The sequence below is a fragment of the Salvia miltiorrhiza genome, chromosome 4 (genome assembly GCF_028751815.1).
Source record: "Salvia miltiorrhiza cultivar Shanhuang (shh) chromosome 4, IMPLAD_Smil_shh, whole genome shotgun sequence".
Taxonomy (NCBI): domain Eukaryota; kingdom Viridiplantae; phylum Streptophyta; class Magnoliopsida; order Lamiales; family Lamiaceae; genus Salvia; species Salvia miltiorrhiza.
The window spans coordinates 31,127,855-31,146,799 of NC_080390.1; the positions used below are offsets into that span (position 1 = coordinate 31,127,855).

The 18,945-nt window shown below is 35.3% G+C and overlaps 2 protein-coding genes and 1 pseudogene across 10 annotated transcripts; 2 read left to right on the plus strand and 1 right to left on the minus strand.

Moving 5' to 3' along the window:
- The first annotated feature begins 1,361 nt into the window (after positions 1-1,361).
- LOC131019894 (CRAL-TRIO domain-containing protein C3H8.02) lies at positions 1,362-4,983 on the plus strand. Of its 7 annotated transcripts, none has more exons than XM_057948495.1 (7): positions 1,362-1,816; positions 2,031-2,240; positions 3,141-3,293; positions 3,549-3,695; positions 3,889-4,041; positions 4,188-4,310; positions 4,588-4,983. In XM_057948495.1, the coding sequence occupies exons 2-7, from the start codon at positions 2,103-2,105 to the stop codon at positions 4,660-4,662; spliced, it is 789 nt and encodes a 262-aa protein (XP_057804478.1). In that variant the 5' UTR covers positions 1,362-1,816; positions 2,031-2,102; the 3' UTR covers positions 4,663-4,983. The 7 variants fall into 7 exon arrangements, with proteins under 7 accessions (XP_057804478.1, XP_057804484.1, XP_057804481.1 ...); XM_057948498.1 differs by having other exon boundaries at positions 1,365-1,819; positions 2,031-2,235; XM_057948499.1 differs by having other exon boundaries at positions 1,365-1,816; positions 2,031-2,235.
- Positions 4,984-6,155: 1,172 nt separating this feature from the next.
- LOC131019896 (uncharacterized) lies at positions 6,156-7,492 on the plus strand (annotated as a pseudogene).
- A 421-nt stretch (positions 7,493-7,913) lies between these two features.
- LOC131019893 (probable apyrase 7) lies at positions 7,914-10,662 on the minus strand. 3 transcript variants are annotated; one of them, XM_057948494.1, is made up of 3 exons: positions 10,263-10,651; positions 9,227-10,155; positions 7,914-8,537 (listed from the first exon to the last, which is right to left on the minus strand). In XM_057948494.1, the coding sequence occupies exons 2-3, from the start codon at positions 10,122-10,124 to the stop codon at positions 8,011-8,013; spliced, it is 1,425 nt and encodes a 474-aa protein (XP_057804477.1). In that variant the 5' UTR covers positions 10,125-10,155; positions 10,263-10,651; the 3' UTR covers positions 7,914-8,010. The 3 variants fall into 3 exon arrangements, with proteins under 3 accessions (XP_057804477.1, XP_057804475.1, XP_057804476.1); XM_057948492.1 differs by having other exon boundaries at positions 9,227-10,475; positions 10,584-10,620; XM_057948493.1 differs by having other exon boundaries at positions 9,227-10,662.
- Between the last annotated feature and the right edge of the window lie 8,283 nt (positions 10,663-18,945).

Consider the following 18,945-nt stretch of genomic DNA (forward strand, 5'->3'; position numbering starts at 1 on the left):
GATGAGTGGTTGAGATTGAATTTTGAGTGGTTTTTTGTAAATAAAGAGTGTTAGTAAGGATAAAATATTAAAGAGGATGGTGGGACCATTGTCATAAAAGGAAAGTGACATAATCTTGGCGGACGCCCGATATAGTAATTGTGACATAATCTTGGACGCCCTAAAATATGAAGTATTACATTTCTTTCCAAAATTGTGAAATTCGATTAATTATAAAATATTTAATATGCATATCAAATTAAAGATCAAGATAAGAGCTTTAATATAATACTATATATATTTTATGAAAATATTTGATTTAAAATGTAAAAATTAAATTTGTTTAAATATTAAAGTTTTATAAATTTCTCTCTCATCTCTCATCTTTTTTGAATAAATATATTTTTAATTCTTTTTCATTAGTATTTTATTTTTAATTTTTGACTTATTTTTTTGTTTTTTTTTTCATAATATCAAATTTTATAATTGTGAATTCTTTTTTATTTGTTCAATATTCAATTCAAATATATTAAGTTAAAATTAATTTTTTATTACATTTATAAGTATAATAATTGAATTAATATTAATTTTATATAAATATAAAAATTAAAAATATTTTCCCGTGCATTACACGGGATGCAAATGCTAGTTATATTAAAAATGAAGTTTTTAATTTGAAATTAATTTCAAAATTGAGTGACAATTTTGTAATTCTAATAAAATTGAAGGTTTATGTTTAAACTATATATTTTCTTTTTATTTTCATTTTCTTTAACTTCTTATTTGTTGTTATATTTCTTTCCAAAATTGTGAAATTCGATTAATTATAAAATATTTAATAGGCATATCAAATTAAAGATCACGATAAGAGCTTTAATATGATACTATATTTTATGAAAATATTTGATTTAAAATGTAAAAATTAAATTTATTTAAATATTAAGGTTTTATAAATTTCTCTCTCCTTTCTCATCTTTTTTGAATAAATATATTTTTAATTCTTTTTAATTAGTAGTATTTTATTTTTAATTTTTATAACTTATTTTTTTTGTTTTTGTTTTACATAATATCAAATTTTACAATTGTGAATTCTTTTTTATTTTTTCAATATTCAATTCAAATTATTCAATTAAAATTAATTTTTTATTATATTTATAAATATAAAAATTAAAAATATTTTTCCGTGTCCAATTAATTATTCAGTAAAATTTTCGGATATCACAATTAAGTTCCTCATAATCGAATTGGATGAATCGAATTTAAATAAATAATATATATATATATATAGTATTAAATAAATATATATGTATATATTTTATAATTATTTTTAATTCTAATTTCTAAATTAATTAAACCTAAAATCCCACCCTAAAAAAAAAAGTCACGCACATTGGCACAACACACAGTGACAGACGCTGCCCCAAGCTGCTCAGCCGCTTGGTACACCCCCAGCTCCGAACGCCGGTCGCCGCCCTCCAGCCGTCACCGCCACAGCAGCAGCTCCTCAAGACTCAAGCCGTCCCCAGCAGCCTCCTCCATCTGTCGCCAGTCACCCACAGGGAAGAAAGCGGATTATTGTTGTGATTAATTGTTTTAATTTTTTTAGGATTTAAGTTGAAAAAATGGAATAATTTATTTATTTATTTTTTGAGTTATTTGGGATACCCGAACCGTAATAATCGAAGCGATTAGGACATAATCAATACGGTTCGGTATCGGTTGATTTCTGGTTCGGGTATTCGACCGCGATATCAGAATCAGTCAACAAAAGGTTGCACGACTTGAGTTTACGTTAGCAACAATTTCACGTAAGCGCTCAATCTCAGAGCCAGAAAATGTAGTACTCCCTCCGTCCACGAAATGAGTACCCATATTTCCTTTTTCGTCCGTCCACGAAATGAGTACTCATTTCTCTTTTTGGCAAGTGTACCCCACACATCTCTTTAATTAATACACTCAAAAAGTGGGACCCTTAAACTATTCACACTACACTCCATACATTTCTTAAAACCCGTGCCATCCACAAATGGGTACTCATTTCGTGGACGGAGGGAGTATTAATTTCGGTGGAGAGAGACAAAGAGTTGAAACCCAGAAAGAGGGATTGCAAACTGTTCGACGAAATGTCGCACAGTTTGAGATTGCGGCCTTCTTTGGCTCACAATTTCACGCCCGTTTCTACTCGTCACCACAAACCCTCCACGAAGGCTTTCAAGCTCAGCATCCGCAGTTGCTCCGCGGCCCCTGAAAATGCTAGTAAAGTACTCAATTTTGTTGCCTCTTACTTGATTAAATTACAATTATATAAATATTCTCTTCCTATTTGATTGGATGAAATGTTCAATGACGGCTATTTGGATAATGATTGTTTTAGTTTACTAACTGGAGGCCATGGGGACTTTTGAGCTTATCTTTTGCAAATTTAGATACCTCTTTCGCGCCTTTCTTGTGTTTGATGATGGTTGAATTGGTTGTTTTGTTGGATTTGAATTGTAACAGCCTTAATTGGCTTCTTTTTCATGCTTTGTGCAATGGTTAGTTGCGGATTTCAAGGAAAATATGAACCTTTATTATTTCTATCAATAGCATATTTTTGAGAAGAGTTTGTTGCACTTGCCTCTTGGTACTTTGTAAATGCTTAATTTAAGTATTAATGTGTAATGATTCTACGTTCTAGTCTTATCTTCATTGGATATATTGTCTACATGCTCATTTAGTCTTAGCTACCTGAACTGATAGTATGATTAAGAGGATATTTGGCTAAACTTATTTTTAGAGAGCTTATAAGATTTAATATGTCAAGAACTTATAAGTTGTCAAAGTGTTTGGATAATTGATCTTATAAGCTAGAGAGAGACAACGAAGCTCAACTTGAGACGTTTCTCCTCCAATCATTAGGTTGCAGTTGTCTTAAGGAGCTTATAAGCTCAGCCAAATACCCTCTAAGGCAATCATCGTCACAGTAGAATGGCAAAGGATACTAGGTCTTTTAGAACATGGAGTTTCTCATCCCAAAAAATCTATGTAGATGCTTCAGATAGTGGTTTAGAATGATTTGCAAAAGTTGCTCTACGGGAATGTTCTGCAGGGAATTATTATTCATTTCATGTCTTGCACAATTTGAAGAAATCATGTGGTTGATTAGGTCTTTAATGTTGCAGCTTGTGGCAGAAGTCAAAACAAAGCTTGAGAATCAACACAGCAATCTGCCAGTGGGCAAATATGGAAGAGATGATGAAGAAATGATTCTTTGGTTCCTGAAAGATCGAAAGTTTTCTGTTGAAGAGACCGTTTCCAAATTGACTAAAGCAATTGTAAGTATAATTATAGTCTTTAATTGGTCTGGCTGGGAAAAGTTTTTATATTTCCATTACTTAGTTTTTCTTCTTTCTTTCTCTCCTTGAAATAGTTGTGCTTAAAGTTTTTGGCTATTATTAAAATATTTTATTATGATGAAAAAGTTTAGGAAAGGCTTCAAGCTGTAGCTAAAGTCCTTTGCTGAATCAGTGTTTATATTCAAAATAAAAACTAGAGAATAAAATTAATTTATTGTCCTTTCCCCAAAACAGAGTTGGCGTAAGGATTTTCGTGTATCCGAATTGTCGGAAGAATCAGTTAAACGTGTCGCAGAAACTGGAAAAGCTTATCTCCACAACTATCTCGATGTACACGGCAGACCAGTGTTGATAGTGGAAGGATCCAAGCATTTTCCAGGGGTATGACACTATCTCTGATATTAAATCGTGGATTTGGAAAGTAGAAAAACCAATTCAAGAGTCATCCTGCCCTCGATTTCCTGCAGCTATTTTTCAAAAGATTCAGGCTTTATCCATGTTGTAGCTAATCGTTGCTTCAAAATAAAAAATCTAGCTAGCTTTTGGGTGATATTCATCTTATATATCGACACAGGAGTTCAAACCTCAGGAAGACGAGAGTCTGTGTGTTTTCTTGATCGAAAAAGCACTAAGCATACTCCCCGAGGGAAAGCAGGAAATGCTTGTTGTAATCAATCTCCGTGGGTTCCAGACACAAAATGCTGACGTTAAATTCTTTACATTTGTGGTAAACCAAGGCTGTTATACGAGCCCACTGCTCAATTTTTATTTCTCTCATTTCTTATATCTTCTATAGCATCTATTGACTCATTATTTAGTAAAAACATTATATTTTGCCTATGCGAGTCATTTTACGTTATCTTCTAATTGCAGCTTGATGCATTCTACTGCTACTATCCAAGGCGACTGGGTCAAGTCCTCTTCGTAGATGCTCCTTTCATATTCAAGCCATTTTGGCAGCTAGTTAAGCCCTTGCTCAAATCATATGCCTCTCTTGTGAGTATCCACCTTCATATTTATTGTTCATAAATTATGATTATAGTTTGATCTCTTCTGTGCTGAACGCTGAAACCATATGCCCTTTTTGATATTCCATGTTCATTTTTTTTTCTGAATATTTGTGTCGTAGCATCTTATATTGAAGCATGATCTTTCACGCGTACATGTCAAGTTTGCTAAGACTATGTCTCTCTCTTTGAACCATGCTTCTGCGTAACTCCTTGTACTCTTGCATAAATCCTGTTGCTTCTCACATATATCTGAACTTTCATAGGTGAGATTTTGCTCGGCGAAGGAGGTTAAAGAAGAGTACTTCGCGGCAGACACCATCCCAGCCAGCTTCAAGTAGTGAAAAATTGAGCTTGGGAGTTTTCATTGCTTACACAGATTGTTTGAAATCAACAGTCAATGTTGGCACAAATCACCAACAGCCTTCTTTTCGTCGTTTTTATTTGTTGTTTTGCATTAGTTTTTTTTTACTTTTGAACTGGGCTATATATTAACATCATCTTATTTTGATCACTTTTCTTCTTGGTTGTTCCTTAATCTTTCCCAATGGGGATTATTTCTTACTTTAAAACAGCTATGTGAGGGGTATACGTGTATTGAGTGAATGGAGAACTAGTCTGTAATTTTGGAAATCAATCATACCATTTGCCTTACACCATCATGATTATGATATTTAATTATATGAAATCTATTTTTATCTATTATCTTAGAATATACTCCTTCCGTTTCATTAATAATAACTTCATTTTTTTTGTCTGTCCCATTAATAAGTTCCTTTCAAAAAAAGGAAGTTAATCTCTCTCACGAACAACGATCTATCACTTTAATTCTTTAATCATCTCTTCTTCTTAATTACCGTACTCGATAGTAGGGAGTCATATTAGTGAAATGAAGAGAGTATTATATTAGATGATAATATATGTGTTATTTTCACATTATTAAAGAGTGCACCAATTGAAATGTGGCCGAAAATACATTATTATTCGTACACAGTGTACTAAGAGCATCTCCAGTGCGTACTAAGCCAGTGGTGACTTTCTCTCAACCCAACTTTCAATTAAAATATTCATTTCTCTCTCCTCCACATACACAACTCAACCATTATCTTATTTTTACTTCCATCAATGACACTCACATGTCCTGATTATTATTTTTAGTTTGTAGCATAAAATTAAAAATTATATATATACACTCAATGAGAGAGTGTCATGTGGCGATGCCATTCTCATGACATTGGGTTGGCTAGCAGCCCAAAGTCACATAAAATTGTGTGTTTTTTATTTATTTTGTAATTATAAGTTTTTGTGTTTCCTATGACTTTGGTGACAAAGTCATCGATCAGAATAGTCTAAGAGCATTTCCAGTGAGAAGGCTCTAAGAAGGTGGTCCCCATCTTAGAGCCTACACTCTCCAATACATTTCCAGTGGAAAAGGCTCTAACTCTAAGAGAGCTCCAAGAAAGTGGTTCCCATCTTAGAGCCTAAACTCTCCAATGCAAAGGCTCTGTAAAGGACTCTAATTTTTTCATTTTCATTTTAACTTTTTAATTTTTAAATCCAACATTGCATTAAAATTTAAAAATGTCACATTACATTAATTAAAATCAAATATGAAATTTAAAATAAAAATTTCAAGATTTTTCAGATACAAAAAAATTAAACTTTGTGCGGACTTTAATTTTAGAGCTTGGATCGAAGTGGCCCGGTGCCCTAGCGTGGCACAGGCTCTAGCGCCTGCATTAGAGATGCTCTAATCAATGAAGAAAAACGTTAGTAATCACTAATCAATCAACTAAAGTCGCCCGTAGCGTGAGTCATACAGTCGTATTAAAGTCGTTGGGATTGGGTACAACAGATTCTCTTCTTATGCCTTTCTACGGTTCTCTCCAGTTACACCCATTGTCGCGTTACGAAACAAACCAGTTTCCCAGTTCAACCTCAAGATTCTGCAAACCGTCTGTTTTTCCAATTTGTAAAGTTCGAAGAAACAATTTTAGGGAAATCATCAATTGTTGAGTCCATCATCTCCATCTCTCTCCCCCCCCCGGGTGTATTTTAGGAATGGGTGGTGCAAGAATCTTGATTCTATTTTTAACAATGTCAACAGTTATTACAGAATGCAAGAAGAAGGAATCAGAATCACCGCAGTACACCGTAGTCCACTCAGAATCTGATTTTGAGATCAGATTCTACAGAGATTCAGCTTGGATGACTGCTCCAGCTGATGATATTTCCTTCGAGAAAGCCACCAAGAATGGCTTCCACAGGTACCCTTTTCCCACATATCTTTTCTTATTCTTTCTATCATCATAATGCATATTAATATATGAATGACCTATTTAGTTGGTTGTTTGTTTGACTTGTTTCAAGAAACCAATTCTATATGTATGAGTTGGAAAGGGAATCAGACACATTCATATTCATGTACAATTGAATCTTTAGATGTAATGAAGGATAAATTGATTCTAGATAATTTTATTTCAGATTGTTTGAGTACACAGAAGGTGCAAATTTGAACTTCTCTAGGTTACCAATAACTTACCCGATCCTAACGAGCATAGTGCCCGGATGCCGGCCCCCTTCACTCATCGGCCTACTCTGTGAAACTCTACCTCCCCACGGAGTTTGAGGCCGACCCTCCCCTTCCCCTGCCGGAGCTCAACCTCCAACCCGACTGGTGGAGGAGCCGCTGCATTGCTGTGAGGGAATTCTCAGGGTTCGCTAGGGATACCAACATTGTCAAGGAGGCGGAGAAGCTGGCGCTGAGCCTCAGCAGGTCTGGGTGGGCAAACTCAACTTCTGCCGACAGTGACTATGCTTACTCCATTGCACAATACAGCTCTCGTTTTAAGATATTTTCGCGTCTTAATGAAGTCTGGGTGGATGTTGGTGGATCTGAGTCGAATGGATGCAGATCGAGCCTCCTGGCAGCCTACTGAAGCTTTCTCTCCTCTGCCTTGTCTTGTGTATACCAAACCATGATGTTCGTTTCAGCCGTGGTCAGGTTTCTGCCTAAATCTTCATGTAAATTATGAGTTGAGAAACTTCATTTGTGTGCTATATATCTAAATCCTGATGAATGTGTATGTGTGTTGATTTAGATGTCACATTTGATCTGTAGACATGGTGAATCTGATACGAATAACAACACAAGATTTAGAATTTAGTTAATCCTATCTTCAAATGAGGCTGCCATCTCAGGATATACATATTTTTATGAGCATATTAAACCTTCTTTTACTATATTTTACGTCAAATGTCACTACTGGCTCCAACTCAAAACCTCTATTGCAGGCTTGTATTAAGTAGTTTTTGTGGTAGGGATAATAGCTTGTAAATTGTCACCAACCATGAACCATCTCCTCTCCTCCACCGGGAGCCTAGCTCAAATTTGTAAGTTGGTGTGCAAAATTAGAATTTGATCAAAATTCAATAATTTACTAGACTAGAATCCCTTTATCGTGTATAATCTCTAAACTCCTCTAATATCTCCACATGGCCTAGTGATTATTAAGAAAGTCCTCGAAGAAAAATTACATAGAGTCGAAAATTTGGCATTCAGCCTCGCAGCAATATTGCATAAAAAGGAAAGTTAACTTTAAAATGAATTTGTACTATCAATGAGGTATTCTAAAGTTTACATACACTACAAGAATGATGGAATTTTCTGGTTTTGTAATGCAAGACAGTCAATTAGGCTGTCGTTTAGGACACAAATACGAGGGCAATGATGTTCTAGAACCAACATTCTTCCTTGCTGGCATAGGCAGCTTAATTTGACAGCAGTAAACAATAACCAGAAGCGATGACAGCAAAACAAACACGAGTATCGTGGAAGGTCTCGTTACCGTGTCTTTCAGCGTGAACATGCCATCTCTCGACTTCTCTACTCGATGCCACAGGAAATCCCCCTCGACGAGCGAAGCGCCTAGTGTCCAAGAAACATCCCCGGGTCCAAATATGATCTCTACACCGCTCAGGCAAAGGGCGTTTGTGAGGAGTGATGTCAAGTAAGGAACTCGAAAGCAGTTCTGCGCGTTGGTGTTGTTCCGACCAGACCATAATCCGGAGCATAACCTTTGCCCTGTCTCCAACATCATGGTTAGGTTCGAACTCCGGCTCAAGTTTAAGGCGTTGTGGACAGCGAAGAACCCTGACAGTGCGTGATATCTTGAGATGGAGTGCAATGTTTTGGTTAGGTTAAGCTTTACGGTGCCTGCAGCGGAGTAGATGGTCGCGGTTAAAACCAACACGTCAAACTCAAAATAGCAAGCTCTGGATTCGGGGAGCTGGTATATCAAGCGCACACACACCTAACCTGTATAATTACTTTACATAAGTGATAACTGATGACTGATAACTAGTCATCACAATCAACTAAAGGGGGTATTAGGCTAAGTTTGTAACTCCTTAAAGCATATTATAAATTGTTTAGAAGTTTATAAACTCTCGAAAAATATTTGGCAATATAAGCTTAAGTAGCTAATCAATTGTAAAAATAAGCTCCAACAGTTTATAATCTTCTCAAAAATAAGTTCCTCAATCCCAACTTATTTTTCAGAATCTTATAAACAACAATTGTTTTACAAAAATAATTCTATTATGATTTGTTATTTTCATCATATACTCTTCCAGATTTCATATCTCTTTCAATTTTCTCTCCCTAAATTTCTAACTATTATGATTTTTTTTATCTCCAACTTATAATCTCTCAATTACCCAAACGCTTTGACAACTTGCAAGTTCTTGAAAGGTCTAATAAGTTGTTTAAAATAAATTTAGCCAAACACCCCCTAAATTTATGAAACCACATAAAATAAATTAATGAAATTTTTGTAATACCGTAAGGAAACAAAGTAGGGTAAAAAAAATCCAAGAATTTAATAAGACTTGCAAAAAGATTACCCTCTCCATAAGAAAACAAGCCTTGGCATTTTGATTGATCAAGCTCGTCTGACCACTCCAAACTGCTTGAATTGATAGCAGCTGCCCTTGCAACTGTTTCACACCTCTTCCAATCTGGTTCTCCAACAAGGAGCACAGAGTTCAGCCCTTTATCTTGCAAATATCTCGAGGCTCTAGAATCGACACCAAAGCAGCCGCGGCATGTGTAATTCTGGACAAAACCAGAGCCTAGACATGGATGTCTGACCTCAAACAAGCCACCACCACCACCTTCTCTGAGGGCCTCAGTGTGACTTAGCATAACAATAGTCCTATCAAAAGCTTCATTCAGACCAAAAGCTGGTAACGAATAAGCTGCAAGATCATGCGCAATTGCCCCAATCTTTGATCTAATAGCATACTCTTCTCCCACTGGAACGCCTCCCTCAGCCACCACCTGCAATGACGAGCCTCCTAAATCAAGAAGCCCCAACGTTGGCAGCCTTGACGAACGCCCAAACACCCCCAACTTGTAGTTCAAAGCAACCCAACCATAATAGGCTTCTTCCTTCCCACTCAACACCCTGATCCAGCCGCTCCTATGCAGAAAGCCATGCTCTTTCACTACATTCTCGACATCACCTAGAACTCGGCCTGCAGCCTCAGCCCCCAACCTCCTCATTGCTGCAGTAGCCAAAACGAATAGAGGCGTTGCTCCACGCCTCTCCAAAGACACCCAATTTTCTGCATATCTGATCAAGGGCTCCAAAGAAGCCCTAACCCCAATTGTATCACTAACAAAATTATGCAAGCCAGGCTCAGTTTGAAAGCAGTGATACTGGCAGCCATTGCTCTGATTCACATTTTCTGGATAACTACGCAATAAAATAGGTAAATTCCCACTCCCATTTCCAATCATCCATTCAAACACATTTACTCTGGAGCCAGTGCTTCCACAGTCCAATACAACAGTGAAAAATGAGCTCGTTTTCTCAGACATTGAAACGCGATGTTTAAAAATTGAATATATGCTAACTAAACCTAAAATCAGTATTACCGAAAGGGAGATTGCAACGAGCTTCCGCAATCTGGGATAGTTGGAATTGGAAAACCCCGCGATTTGGATTTTTGATTTCGATGGCGACTTTGGCTTCATCTCGGAACTTCAATGGTCTACACTGAATCCAATTTCAACTGATTTGCTATTGTATCCTTTTCAGCTCCAGAACAAATCACAGCACATCTTGGGATCGGAGGTGACGACATCTGACTGCCCATGATCATAATTGATGACACCGACAAGGCCAGAGGAAGAGCCGAGATTGAATAACCTTCAGACTAGTAATCAATTAATCGATGAAGTTTAAGAGCAAATTAGCGGAGTGTTTGACGAAATACCAGCGTCTTTCTGATTGCGGATCTGCGCCGTCTTTTGAAAATATATCGGATGATTGAAGATATATATATACTAGTATTATACCCGTGCTTTGCACGGTCCAGTTATTAATACGTGTTTATCATATATAATAGTAGCAATATATAATTTTTAATATATATTTAAGTGATATAAAACAAAATACAAAGTAAATAAATGAAAATGAAAATTTACATTACATAATACAAAATATGGAAACAAAAAAAACAAAAGACTTTCATATCATACAGTTAGATTATAAGATAGTACAACATAAATAGTCGCGGATCCAGTTGTTTTTAAATTTCAAATTGGCTCCAAGATTAGTTGTTTTTAAATTTCAAATTGTGGTTTGGGCGCTATTTTTGGAGCCAAAATTTAAGGAATTAACTGTGCCAGCTGTTGAAAAAAAATATATATTAAATTTTGGTATTTTTAATGCAGTCTCAAATTTGGGCCAGAAGTCATAAACTTTACTCAGCATAGGGGTGTGCAGCGGGTCGGACCCGGACCGACCCGCCGGGTTTGCTGGACCGAAAATTTTGAGAGAGCGGACCGACCCGGACCGAAAAAATGTGTGCGGGCCGACCCAGACCCGGACCGAACCCGAACAACGGGTCCGGTTCGGTCCGGATCCGACCCGCCGAGGCCGAATTTTTTTTTCCCTATTTCACACTTAATTTTCATACATAAAACATAATAAATACGATACAAATACATATCAATATCATAGTTCCATCATTGACAATCCACAACTCAATCTTTAGGGGTTAGAAATCTGAAAATTTAATTTTATTAATACTATTTTAAATATTAAATATATAAAAAATAATTAATTTATAAATACATGGGTCGGTCCGGGTTCGGCGGGTTCGACCGGGTTTTGACCCGGACCGACCCGACAAAAGTTCGGTCCAAGAAAATTGACCCGGACCGGACCGAACATAGGTCTTGGGTTGGTTCGGTCTGGACCGAACCCGCCGGTCCGGGCGGGTTTGACGGGTTCAGGTTGGGTCTGCACACCCCTAACTCAGCAGATAGAAAGCTCGATATCCACTGGATGAAAGGCAGCTGCTTTTGGCGGGAAACACATTCCCCTAGAGATGTATGGACTTTTGAAATTTAGAAATAAAGTAGAAATAAGGTTCGAGTCCCCTGCAGAGAAAGTTTAGAAATAAAGTTCAAGTCATGCTCCATTGTAATAATTGGTTAGCATATGATTTGTAATTGAGACTAATGGTAAATAATAAAAAACTAAACAAAATAAAAACAAAAGTACCACATAAAAAATGTAAAAACTATAAATACAGAAAATAAATTAAAGAATTGGAATAACAATATTTATAAATGATACATCTCGTTAAAAATCAGAAAAACCAAGAATAAAGAGTTTAGCGAAATAAATATCTGGAATGATCTGATATTGTATAAGGAATGCCATGGAATGAATTTGGATAGCGAATGTCATGATTGCTATCCATCAAATATTGTATTTCCCCTAGAAATAAAAATATTTATAAAAACCACTTTATATTATTTAGTGATGAGTTTAATAATTAAATAAAATGAGTATCGATGCATGTAATTTCTTAGGCACTAAATTTTCGCCAAAAAGAAAATTGTTAGTATTATTTACTGTATTTAATTTGGTTTTCCCATCTATATCTATACTATATTAAAAATGGAGTTTTTAATTTGAAATCAATTTTAAATTAATTTCAAAATTAAGTGACAATTTTGTAGTTATAATAAACTTGAAGGTTTATGTTTATACTATATATTTTTCTTTTTATTTTCATTTTATTTATCTTCTTATTTGTTGTTACAATTCTTTTCAAAATGCTAGTAAGGTGAAACATCCAACCACATCACTTATTGAATTTTACAATCAATCGATGCAATACATGTGAAGCCATACTCTATTATATCTATACATATAAATTAATAATCTATTAAAATGTCGTGTTGTATATGTTTCTACCTAAAATGCAATGAGTTGTATGTATATCAATAATAGTTACTATAGTCCCTTATTCTCAATATCCATTATTATTCTTTTTTTTAAGTGAGATCTTAGTTAATTATATTAAATAATTCATTTTTATAGGATCCGTCACAGTTTAAAAAAAATTGCTACTCAAAATTGAATTTGTATGTATCTTCATTAATAGGATCGGTCACAGTTTATATTAAATAATTATATGCATGTATCTTCATTAATAAAATTGAATTTGTATGGTTTACTTGCAATCATAATCCATGATTTAATAGAATATTTAGTTGTATCCCGTGCGATGCACAATAAGAGTATTATTTTAAAAAAATTATGTATAATAAAATGTTGATAAAATAATTACTAATAAAACTAATATCAAGAGAGAGAGAAAATAATTGTATTAAATATTATATTATCAAACAATTAGGTTTATTAAACTCTAACTGAGATCTTATATAGCCTAGAATGTCCAAACAACTAAAAAGGAAGAAATTAAAATTTATAAATAATATTGCAATAGTAAAATTAAAAAATATCTTTCGTTAAAGATTTATATTGCATATTTTATCCTATATATAATTACATGAAAATGAGAATAATGTTCCCTATCTATAAAATGAGAAGAAAAAGGAAGAAATTAAAATTTATAATTAATATTGTAACAATAAAATTTTCGGTGGTTTTGTATTTAATTTGTTGTCAACAATTTTCACAACCCAATAGTGTTTAGTTCAATAAATAAAATGCTTAAGTCAATAGTGTTTATAATAACTTTGGGCCCATAATAATACTAAAATTAAACAAAATGAGAACCCAACTAAAATGAAATGAAATGAGATGGCATAAAAACAAATAAAACCCTAATATCCCTAACTTGCATTTCTTCCCAGTCTTAGCGCCGCTTCTTCATCTTTTCCATTCTTCTTCAGTTTTTTTCGTGGTTCTTCTTCTTCATTAGTGTTGCAAACTCATTTGCGCTGCACTCACCTCTAAATTCCCTATGCTTTCGCTCTCATTCTCTGTCTCGTCAGCAACCTCTCTAAGTCTTCCGCCGGTCGTCGTCCGCCTCCTCTTGTTGCCGTCGCCCATTTGGCTTCACCTCGGAAACTCCTCAGCAGCAGCCTGCGTCTACCTTGCCCCGCTCCGTCTCAGTGCGCAAGCTCAGCATTTGTCGTCGCCTCGCCTTCTCCGACCTCGGCGCCTCCGCCTAGCCAGTCCGCACAAGTAAACTCGAGAAAGAGTTTACATAGAGAAGATCTTTTCCAGACTTTGTGGTGTAGTTTCCAAATCATCTGGTATTTATAGACTAAATTCATAGTAAATTGGCTCCAAGATATGGTGAATTTAAATTTTGAATTTGAATTTAGGCTCCAATTATTGGAGCCAAAATTGCACATCTTAGCAATGTTCAGCAGATAACATAAAACAAACAAAATTACCCTCTGGATAAATTGATGTGTGCAATGGCGGGAAACACATTCCCCCAGAAATCTATGCTTTAATATATGTATAGATATATATGTATGATTATCAACCTATAGTACTTATTACTATTGAGATGACAATTTACCCGTGGGTAACGTTTATTCATAACTATCTGACTCTAATAGGTGTGGGTTTAAAAGACATTTGATATGCATGGATAGTTTCATAGTTACAATCCACTATCCATTTAATTTGTGGGTATGGATTTAGATACTTACTATCCCTACTCGCGAAACCCATTTACCCACGAAAAATACCCGTGAAATACATGCGAAAATATCCGTGAAATACCCGTCAAATAACCAGTAAAATACCCACAAAACACCCTTAAAATATGAATGTGGATTTGAACTATAGTTTGTGAATTTGAACATTGATACAATATGTGGATTTGAACTATGTGATTTGAGGTGAATTTCTTTTTTTGTGTTAAATTTGTTATTAATTTATATTTAAATTATGTTTAGCGGGTATTCGGTGGATAGCGAGTGGCGAGTATCCGACGGATAACGGGTTGACAGTTACCCGACGGGTAGCAGGTATCCGTGGGTGGTGGGTTTGGATAGCATTTGATATCCACGGATAGTTTCGTGGTTAAAATCCACTATCCATTTAGTTCGCAAGTATGGGTATGGATAGCCATTATCCATGCCCGTCGTACCCGATTGCCATCCCTAATTATGATTACTATTTAGGGTAAATTGCATAAAAATACCCAATCTTATACCAAAATTTGGTTTTTTGATGAACTTTTTAATTGTAGCAAAAAATATAACGACCTTGCAATCGGTTGCAATGTCGGTTCGGAGACATTTTCCGGTTAAATTCAATTAGGATTGACTGCTTACGTGTGACTTTATTCGATGTGGTAAAAATTAATTGTATACGTGGCCTGGTGTGTGTGCAATGACTGAACGATATTGTTTTCGATTGGGACTAAAACAATATCGTTTCTAGAAATTAGATGAATTTCTGGAAGAATTCTGTCGAATGAGATGGAAGAATGATGGGAAGAAGAGATGGTGAGATAAACTCGATCTAATCTCTAATCCTTATATGTATTGCAACCGATTTATTTCTTGCTAAAATGATGTTGTTTTATGCAAATGAAAACGACATCGTTTCATTAGTCGGCCCGACTAGCCATCTCAACTTTCCTGAGATCCACTTCAGAATCAATTTGGAAGAAAAATGTCTCCTGACCGATATTGCAACCGATTGCAAGGTCGTTATATTTTTTGCTACAATTAAAAAGTTTGTCAAAAAATCAGATTTTGGTATAAGGTCGGGTATTTTCGTGCTTATTGTGAGTGGAGAAAGGATCCAACTTAAAATGTAATGTTAATAATGATAATTAATTGTATTGTGAATAGAGAAAGGGAGCCCACCATGTGATATAAAATTTCCAAGAATAGAAATAGACTAATTTTTGTGGACGTCAAAAAATGACAAAATAGACTATTTTTTGTGGACGGATGGAGTATATAACTAGCATTTCAACTTGTACATTGCATGTGAAATGTTTTGTATATAAAATAAATATTAACTCGATTATCGTATAAACATTATAAGGGGTTAGTGCCGCTAAATAACTCAACTATTTTAATTAATTTTCGCAGTTTTGCATCAATTATAAAATTTCAGCCATAATATATCCCAACTAAGCTATTAATCGGTTTTTGCACTCTATGTAATTTTTCGGCAAAATTGAAGCTGACTTGATAGTCGAAAATGTCTACGTGTAAATAACTTTCGATATTCTAAACGTCGTCGTTTTCCTTCACGTTTAATTTAAATAAGTGGGAAATGACGCCATTTTGCTGAAATTCGATTTAGGGTTAAATTCCCACAAATTTTTAGGATTCTCTCTATAACTAGGGTTCCTATTCTTGACATCAATGAAATTCCATCTTGCTCTATTCTTCGTCCTCTCACACCTACGAATTCGGAACCATAGTGAGATTTCTCTAATGGCAAACTCATCGAGTGGTTCGTACACGTCCCCAAAGCTTCCTCACAAACTCGGAAATGTAATAAGTTTGATGGGGAATTAAGATGTGACCATGATCGTCATGTGGAATGCAAGACTTCCCACACGGAGAAGAAGCCTCTACGTAGGTTCTATTGCTGTCGAGTTCATCAGGTAAGCCATAATTTGATGTTTTGCTAATTTAAATTGTGGTTTGGTTTTCTAACTATATACTTGGCTTGATTGTCAGTGGGATGATTTTGGTGTTTGGCAATAGGTAGATCCGGAGCTGAGGCCTTACTACAAAATATGCTTCAACAAATTGAAGGTAGATAGGGACAAGACAAGTGAGCTTCTTGACATCAACGAAATGAGGAAACAACTTGAAGCTTTGATGATGGAAGCTGTTGAGTTGAAGGAACAACTTGCTTTTTCCACTGAGTCGAGCTTAAGAAATCGGATGCTATAATGGAACAAATGATGAAGAAAGTGCAGTGGAAGAATATGATGTTCATCATTTTCATTTTGTTGTTGGTTGTGTGGGCTTCATTGGTGAAGTAGAGTATTAGGTATTTAGTGATTGTTGTAGGTTATGGCCAAACTATTTTGGGACTTATCATGAATGTTAAAGGTTGTATTGATCTATTTTTATCTATTTTGAGTCATAAACAAGTTTGTGTGTTATCTATTGATGTGTTGTTGGTTGTATTGATGTGATCATGAACAAGCATAACCTTTAAGTTTTGTATATTGCAATACATGAACATAAACAAAGCTATGAGAAAACATAAACTGAGCAAATAATAGGTTTTCAATATGATTCAAAATCTGCCCAAGTGTTGTTCACAAAAAAGATTCAAAATAACATAAAGCTATATACTCTCTTCGTCCCATGAATCTTGACACGTTTGGTTTCAGCATGGGAATTAAGGAGTTGCAGATTAGTATTTTAAGTGTGTAGTTAATAAAGTATAAAAGTGATAAAGTATGAGAGAGAAGGTAATAAAAGTGATAAAGTATGAGAGAGAATGTAATAAAAGTGATAAGGTAGGAGATGAAAGATACTCCCTCCGTCCGCCAAGATTATGGCAAATTGTTTGGGCACGACATTTAATAAAATTGATGATGATTTTGATGTAGTGGAGGAAGGGTCCCACCACTTTATGAGATGTGTGGTTGAGATTGAATTTAAGGTGGGTTTTGTGTAAATAAAGAGTGTTTGTAAGGATAAAATATAAAAGTAAATGGTGGGACCATTGCCATAAAAGGAAAGTGACATAATTTTGGCGGACGTCCGATATAGTAATTGTGCCATAATCTTGGCGGACAGAGGGAGTAATAATTATTACCTTATTTGGAAATGTGTCAAGATTCGTGGGACGGATGAAGTATTGTTTTATTTCAACAAATTAACTACCATACATTAAATTCTTGAAAAATTCCAACCTACATCTAAGTGTTGGCACTCTCTTGTGTGTTTTCCACATCTGGCGTTGCATCTATTGTTGTCTCAGTTAAAGTTGAAGTGTTTCTTGATATACCACCACCTCTCATCGGATGCATGAATTTCCTATAGATGCCCCATCTATCAGTGTATATACCAGTTTTAGTAGTTGGAGTTCTTGGTTGTTTGTAGCATTAGAAGCCCTTGCTACATTCTTTTGAGGGATTGTGGTGCCCCTCACTTTCTCTGGCCTTCTCCTACCTATCTGTATAAGATAATGAACTCCATTAGTAAGTCATTTTGAAGAATTAAAAAGCTGTACTTTTTCTTTCACAAATTGCATTGTGGTGTTCTGGCAATTCCTTGTGTTGTGTCCCTCTTGGTGGCATCTACCATAGAGCATAGTTTCATGCTTGCTTAGCCTCTTGCCGTCCCTCTCCTCTGGAGCCCTTACTTTTTTCTTCTTCGGTCTACCAGCCCTTTTAGTGAAACTTAGAGGTTTCATTGGTTCTCCTCCTACCTCAAGCCACATGTGTTCCCTCTTATAGACTGTAGACCTTGCTCATACGCTAATAGATATCTTAAAACAGTTGACATAGTCAACTGGTTCTAGGTTCATGTAGTGAATGATAGATAACACATGAGAACATGGGATACCAGAGAGATCTCACACTCTACAAGTACAAAACCTTTCCCTTAAATCAACTACAAACTTATCAGCCAGTAAAAGCACCTCAAACCTATCTCATAATACAGGGTAAACAATACATTGACTACTAGCATCCCTTCTTCTTTCTAATATATTTCTCAAATATTATCTTCACAAGAACTCATTTTGGCAAACTTATTTACTTGTTCAACCATTAGAGAAGTTCTGATTTCCTCACACATATGTATAATGTGTTTACCCCTAACATTTAAGATGTAGTCATTAAATGCCTCACTCATATTGTTATCTATTGAGTCACTGCACACACTAGTAGAGATAAAAGCTTTGCAAAACATGTGGAGATCCCTTGCCATGAAAACATCATAAGTTGACTAGTTTTCTTTCTTCAACTCTTGCACTGCCAATTTGAAGTCCGCTTCGTTTGTACACATAACAACCTTCCAAAACAGGTTCTTGAATGTGATCATTTTGTGGAGCTTCTTCCAATTCATGTAAACGTGTCTTGTACAATTTTTGTGTTTGGCCCTTGATGCTATAGTATGCACTACATTCTCAAGCCCATGCAATATGTCATAAATTTGAATATTGCACTTATCATCATATAAACTTCACAAATATCACATTAAGTGAGATCACCTTTTGTTGATCACTGATGAAGCTTCATCCTTCACCATCTGATACTCCAAGATCTTCACACAGACATTTGATGAACCAAGTCCAACAAGATTTATTTTCTATTTCTACAACAGCCCAAGCTACAGG

Bases quoted from the DNA above. Each gene is read 5' to 3' on its own strand.
- LOC131019894 (XM_057948495.1), top strand. From the start codon at position 2,103: ATGTCGCACAGTTTGAGATTGCGGCCTTCTTTGGCTCACAATTTCACG. The intron at 2,241-3,140 runs GTACTCAATTTT...TTAATGTTGCAG, and splicing joins CCCCTGAAAATGCTAGTAAA to CTTGTGGCAGAAGTCAAAAC. The intron at 4,311-4,587 runs GTGAGTATCCAC...GAACTTTCATAG, and splicing joins TCAAATCATATGCCTCTCTT to GTGAGATTTTGCTCGGCGAA.
- LOC131019893 (XM_057948493.1), bottom strand. From the start codon at position 10,361: ATGAAGCCAAAGTCGCCATCGAAATCAAAAATCCAAATCGCGGGGTTT. The intron at 8,538-9,226 runs GTAATCTTTTTG...ACTCCGCTGCAG, and splicing joins CTTGTTTTCTTATGGAGAGG to GCACCGTAAAGCTTAACCTA.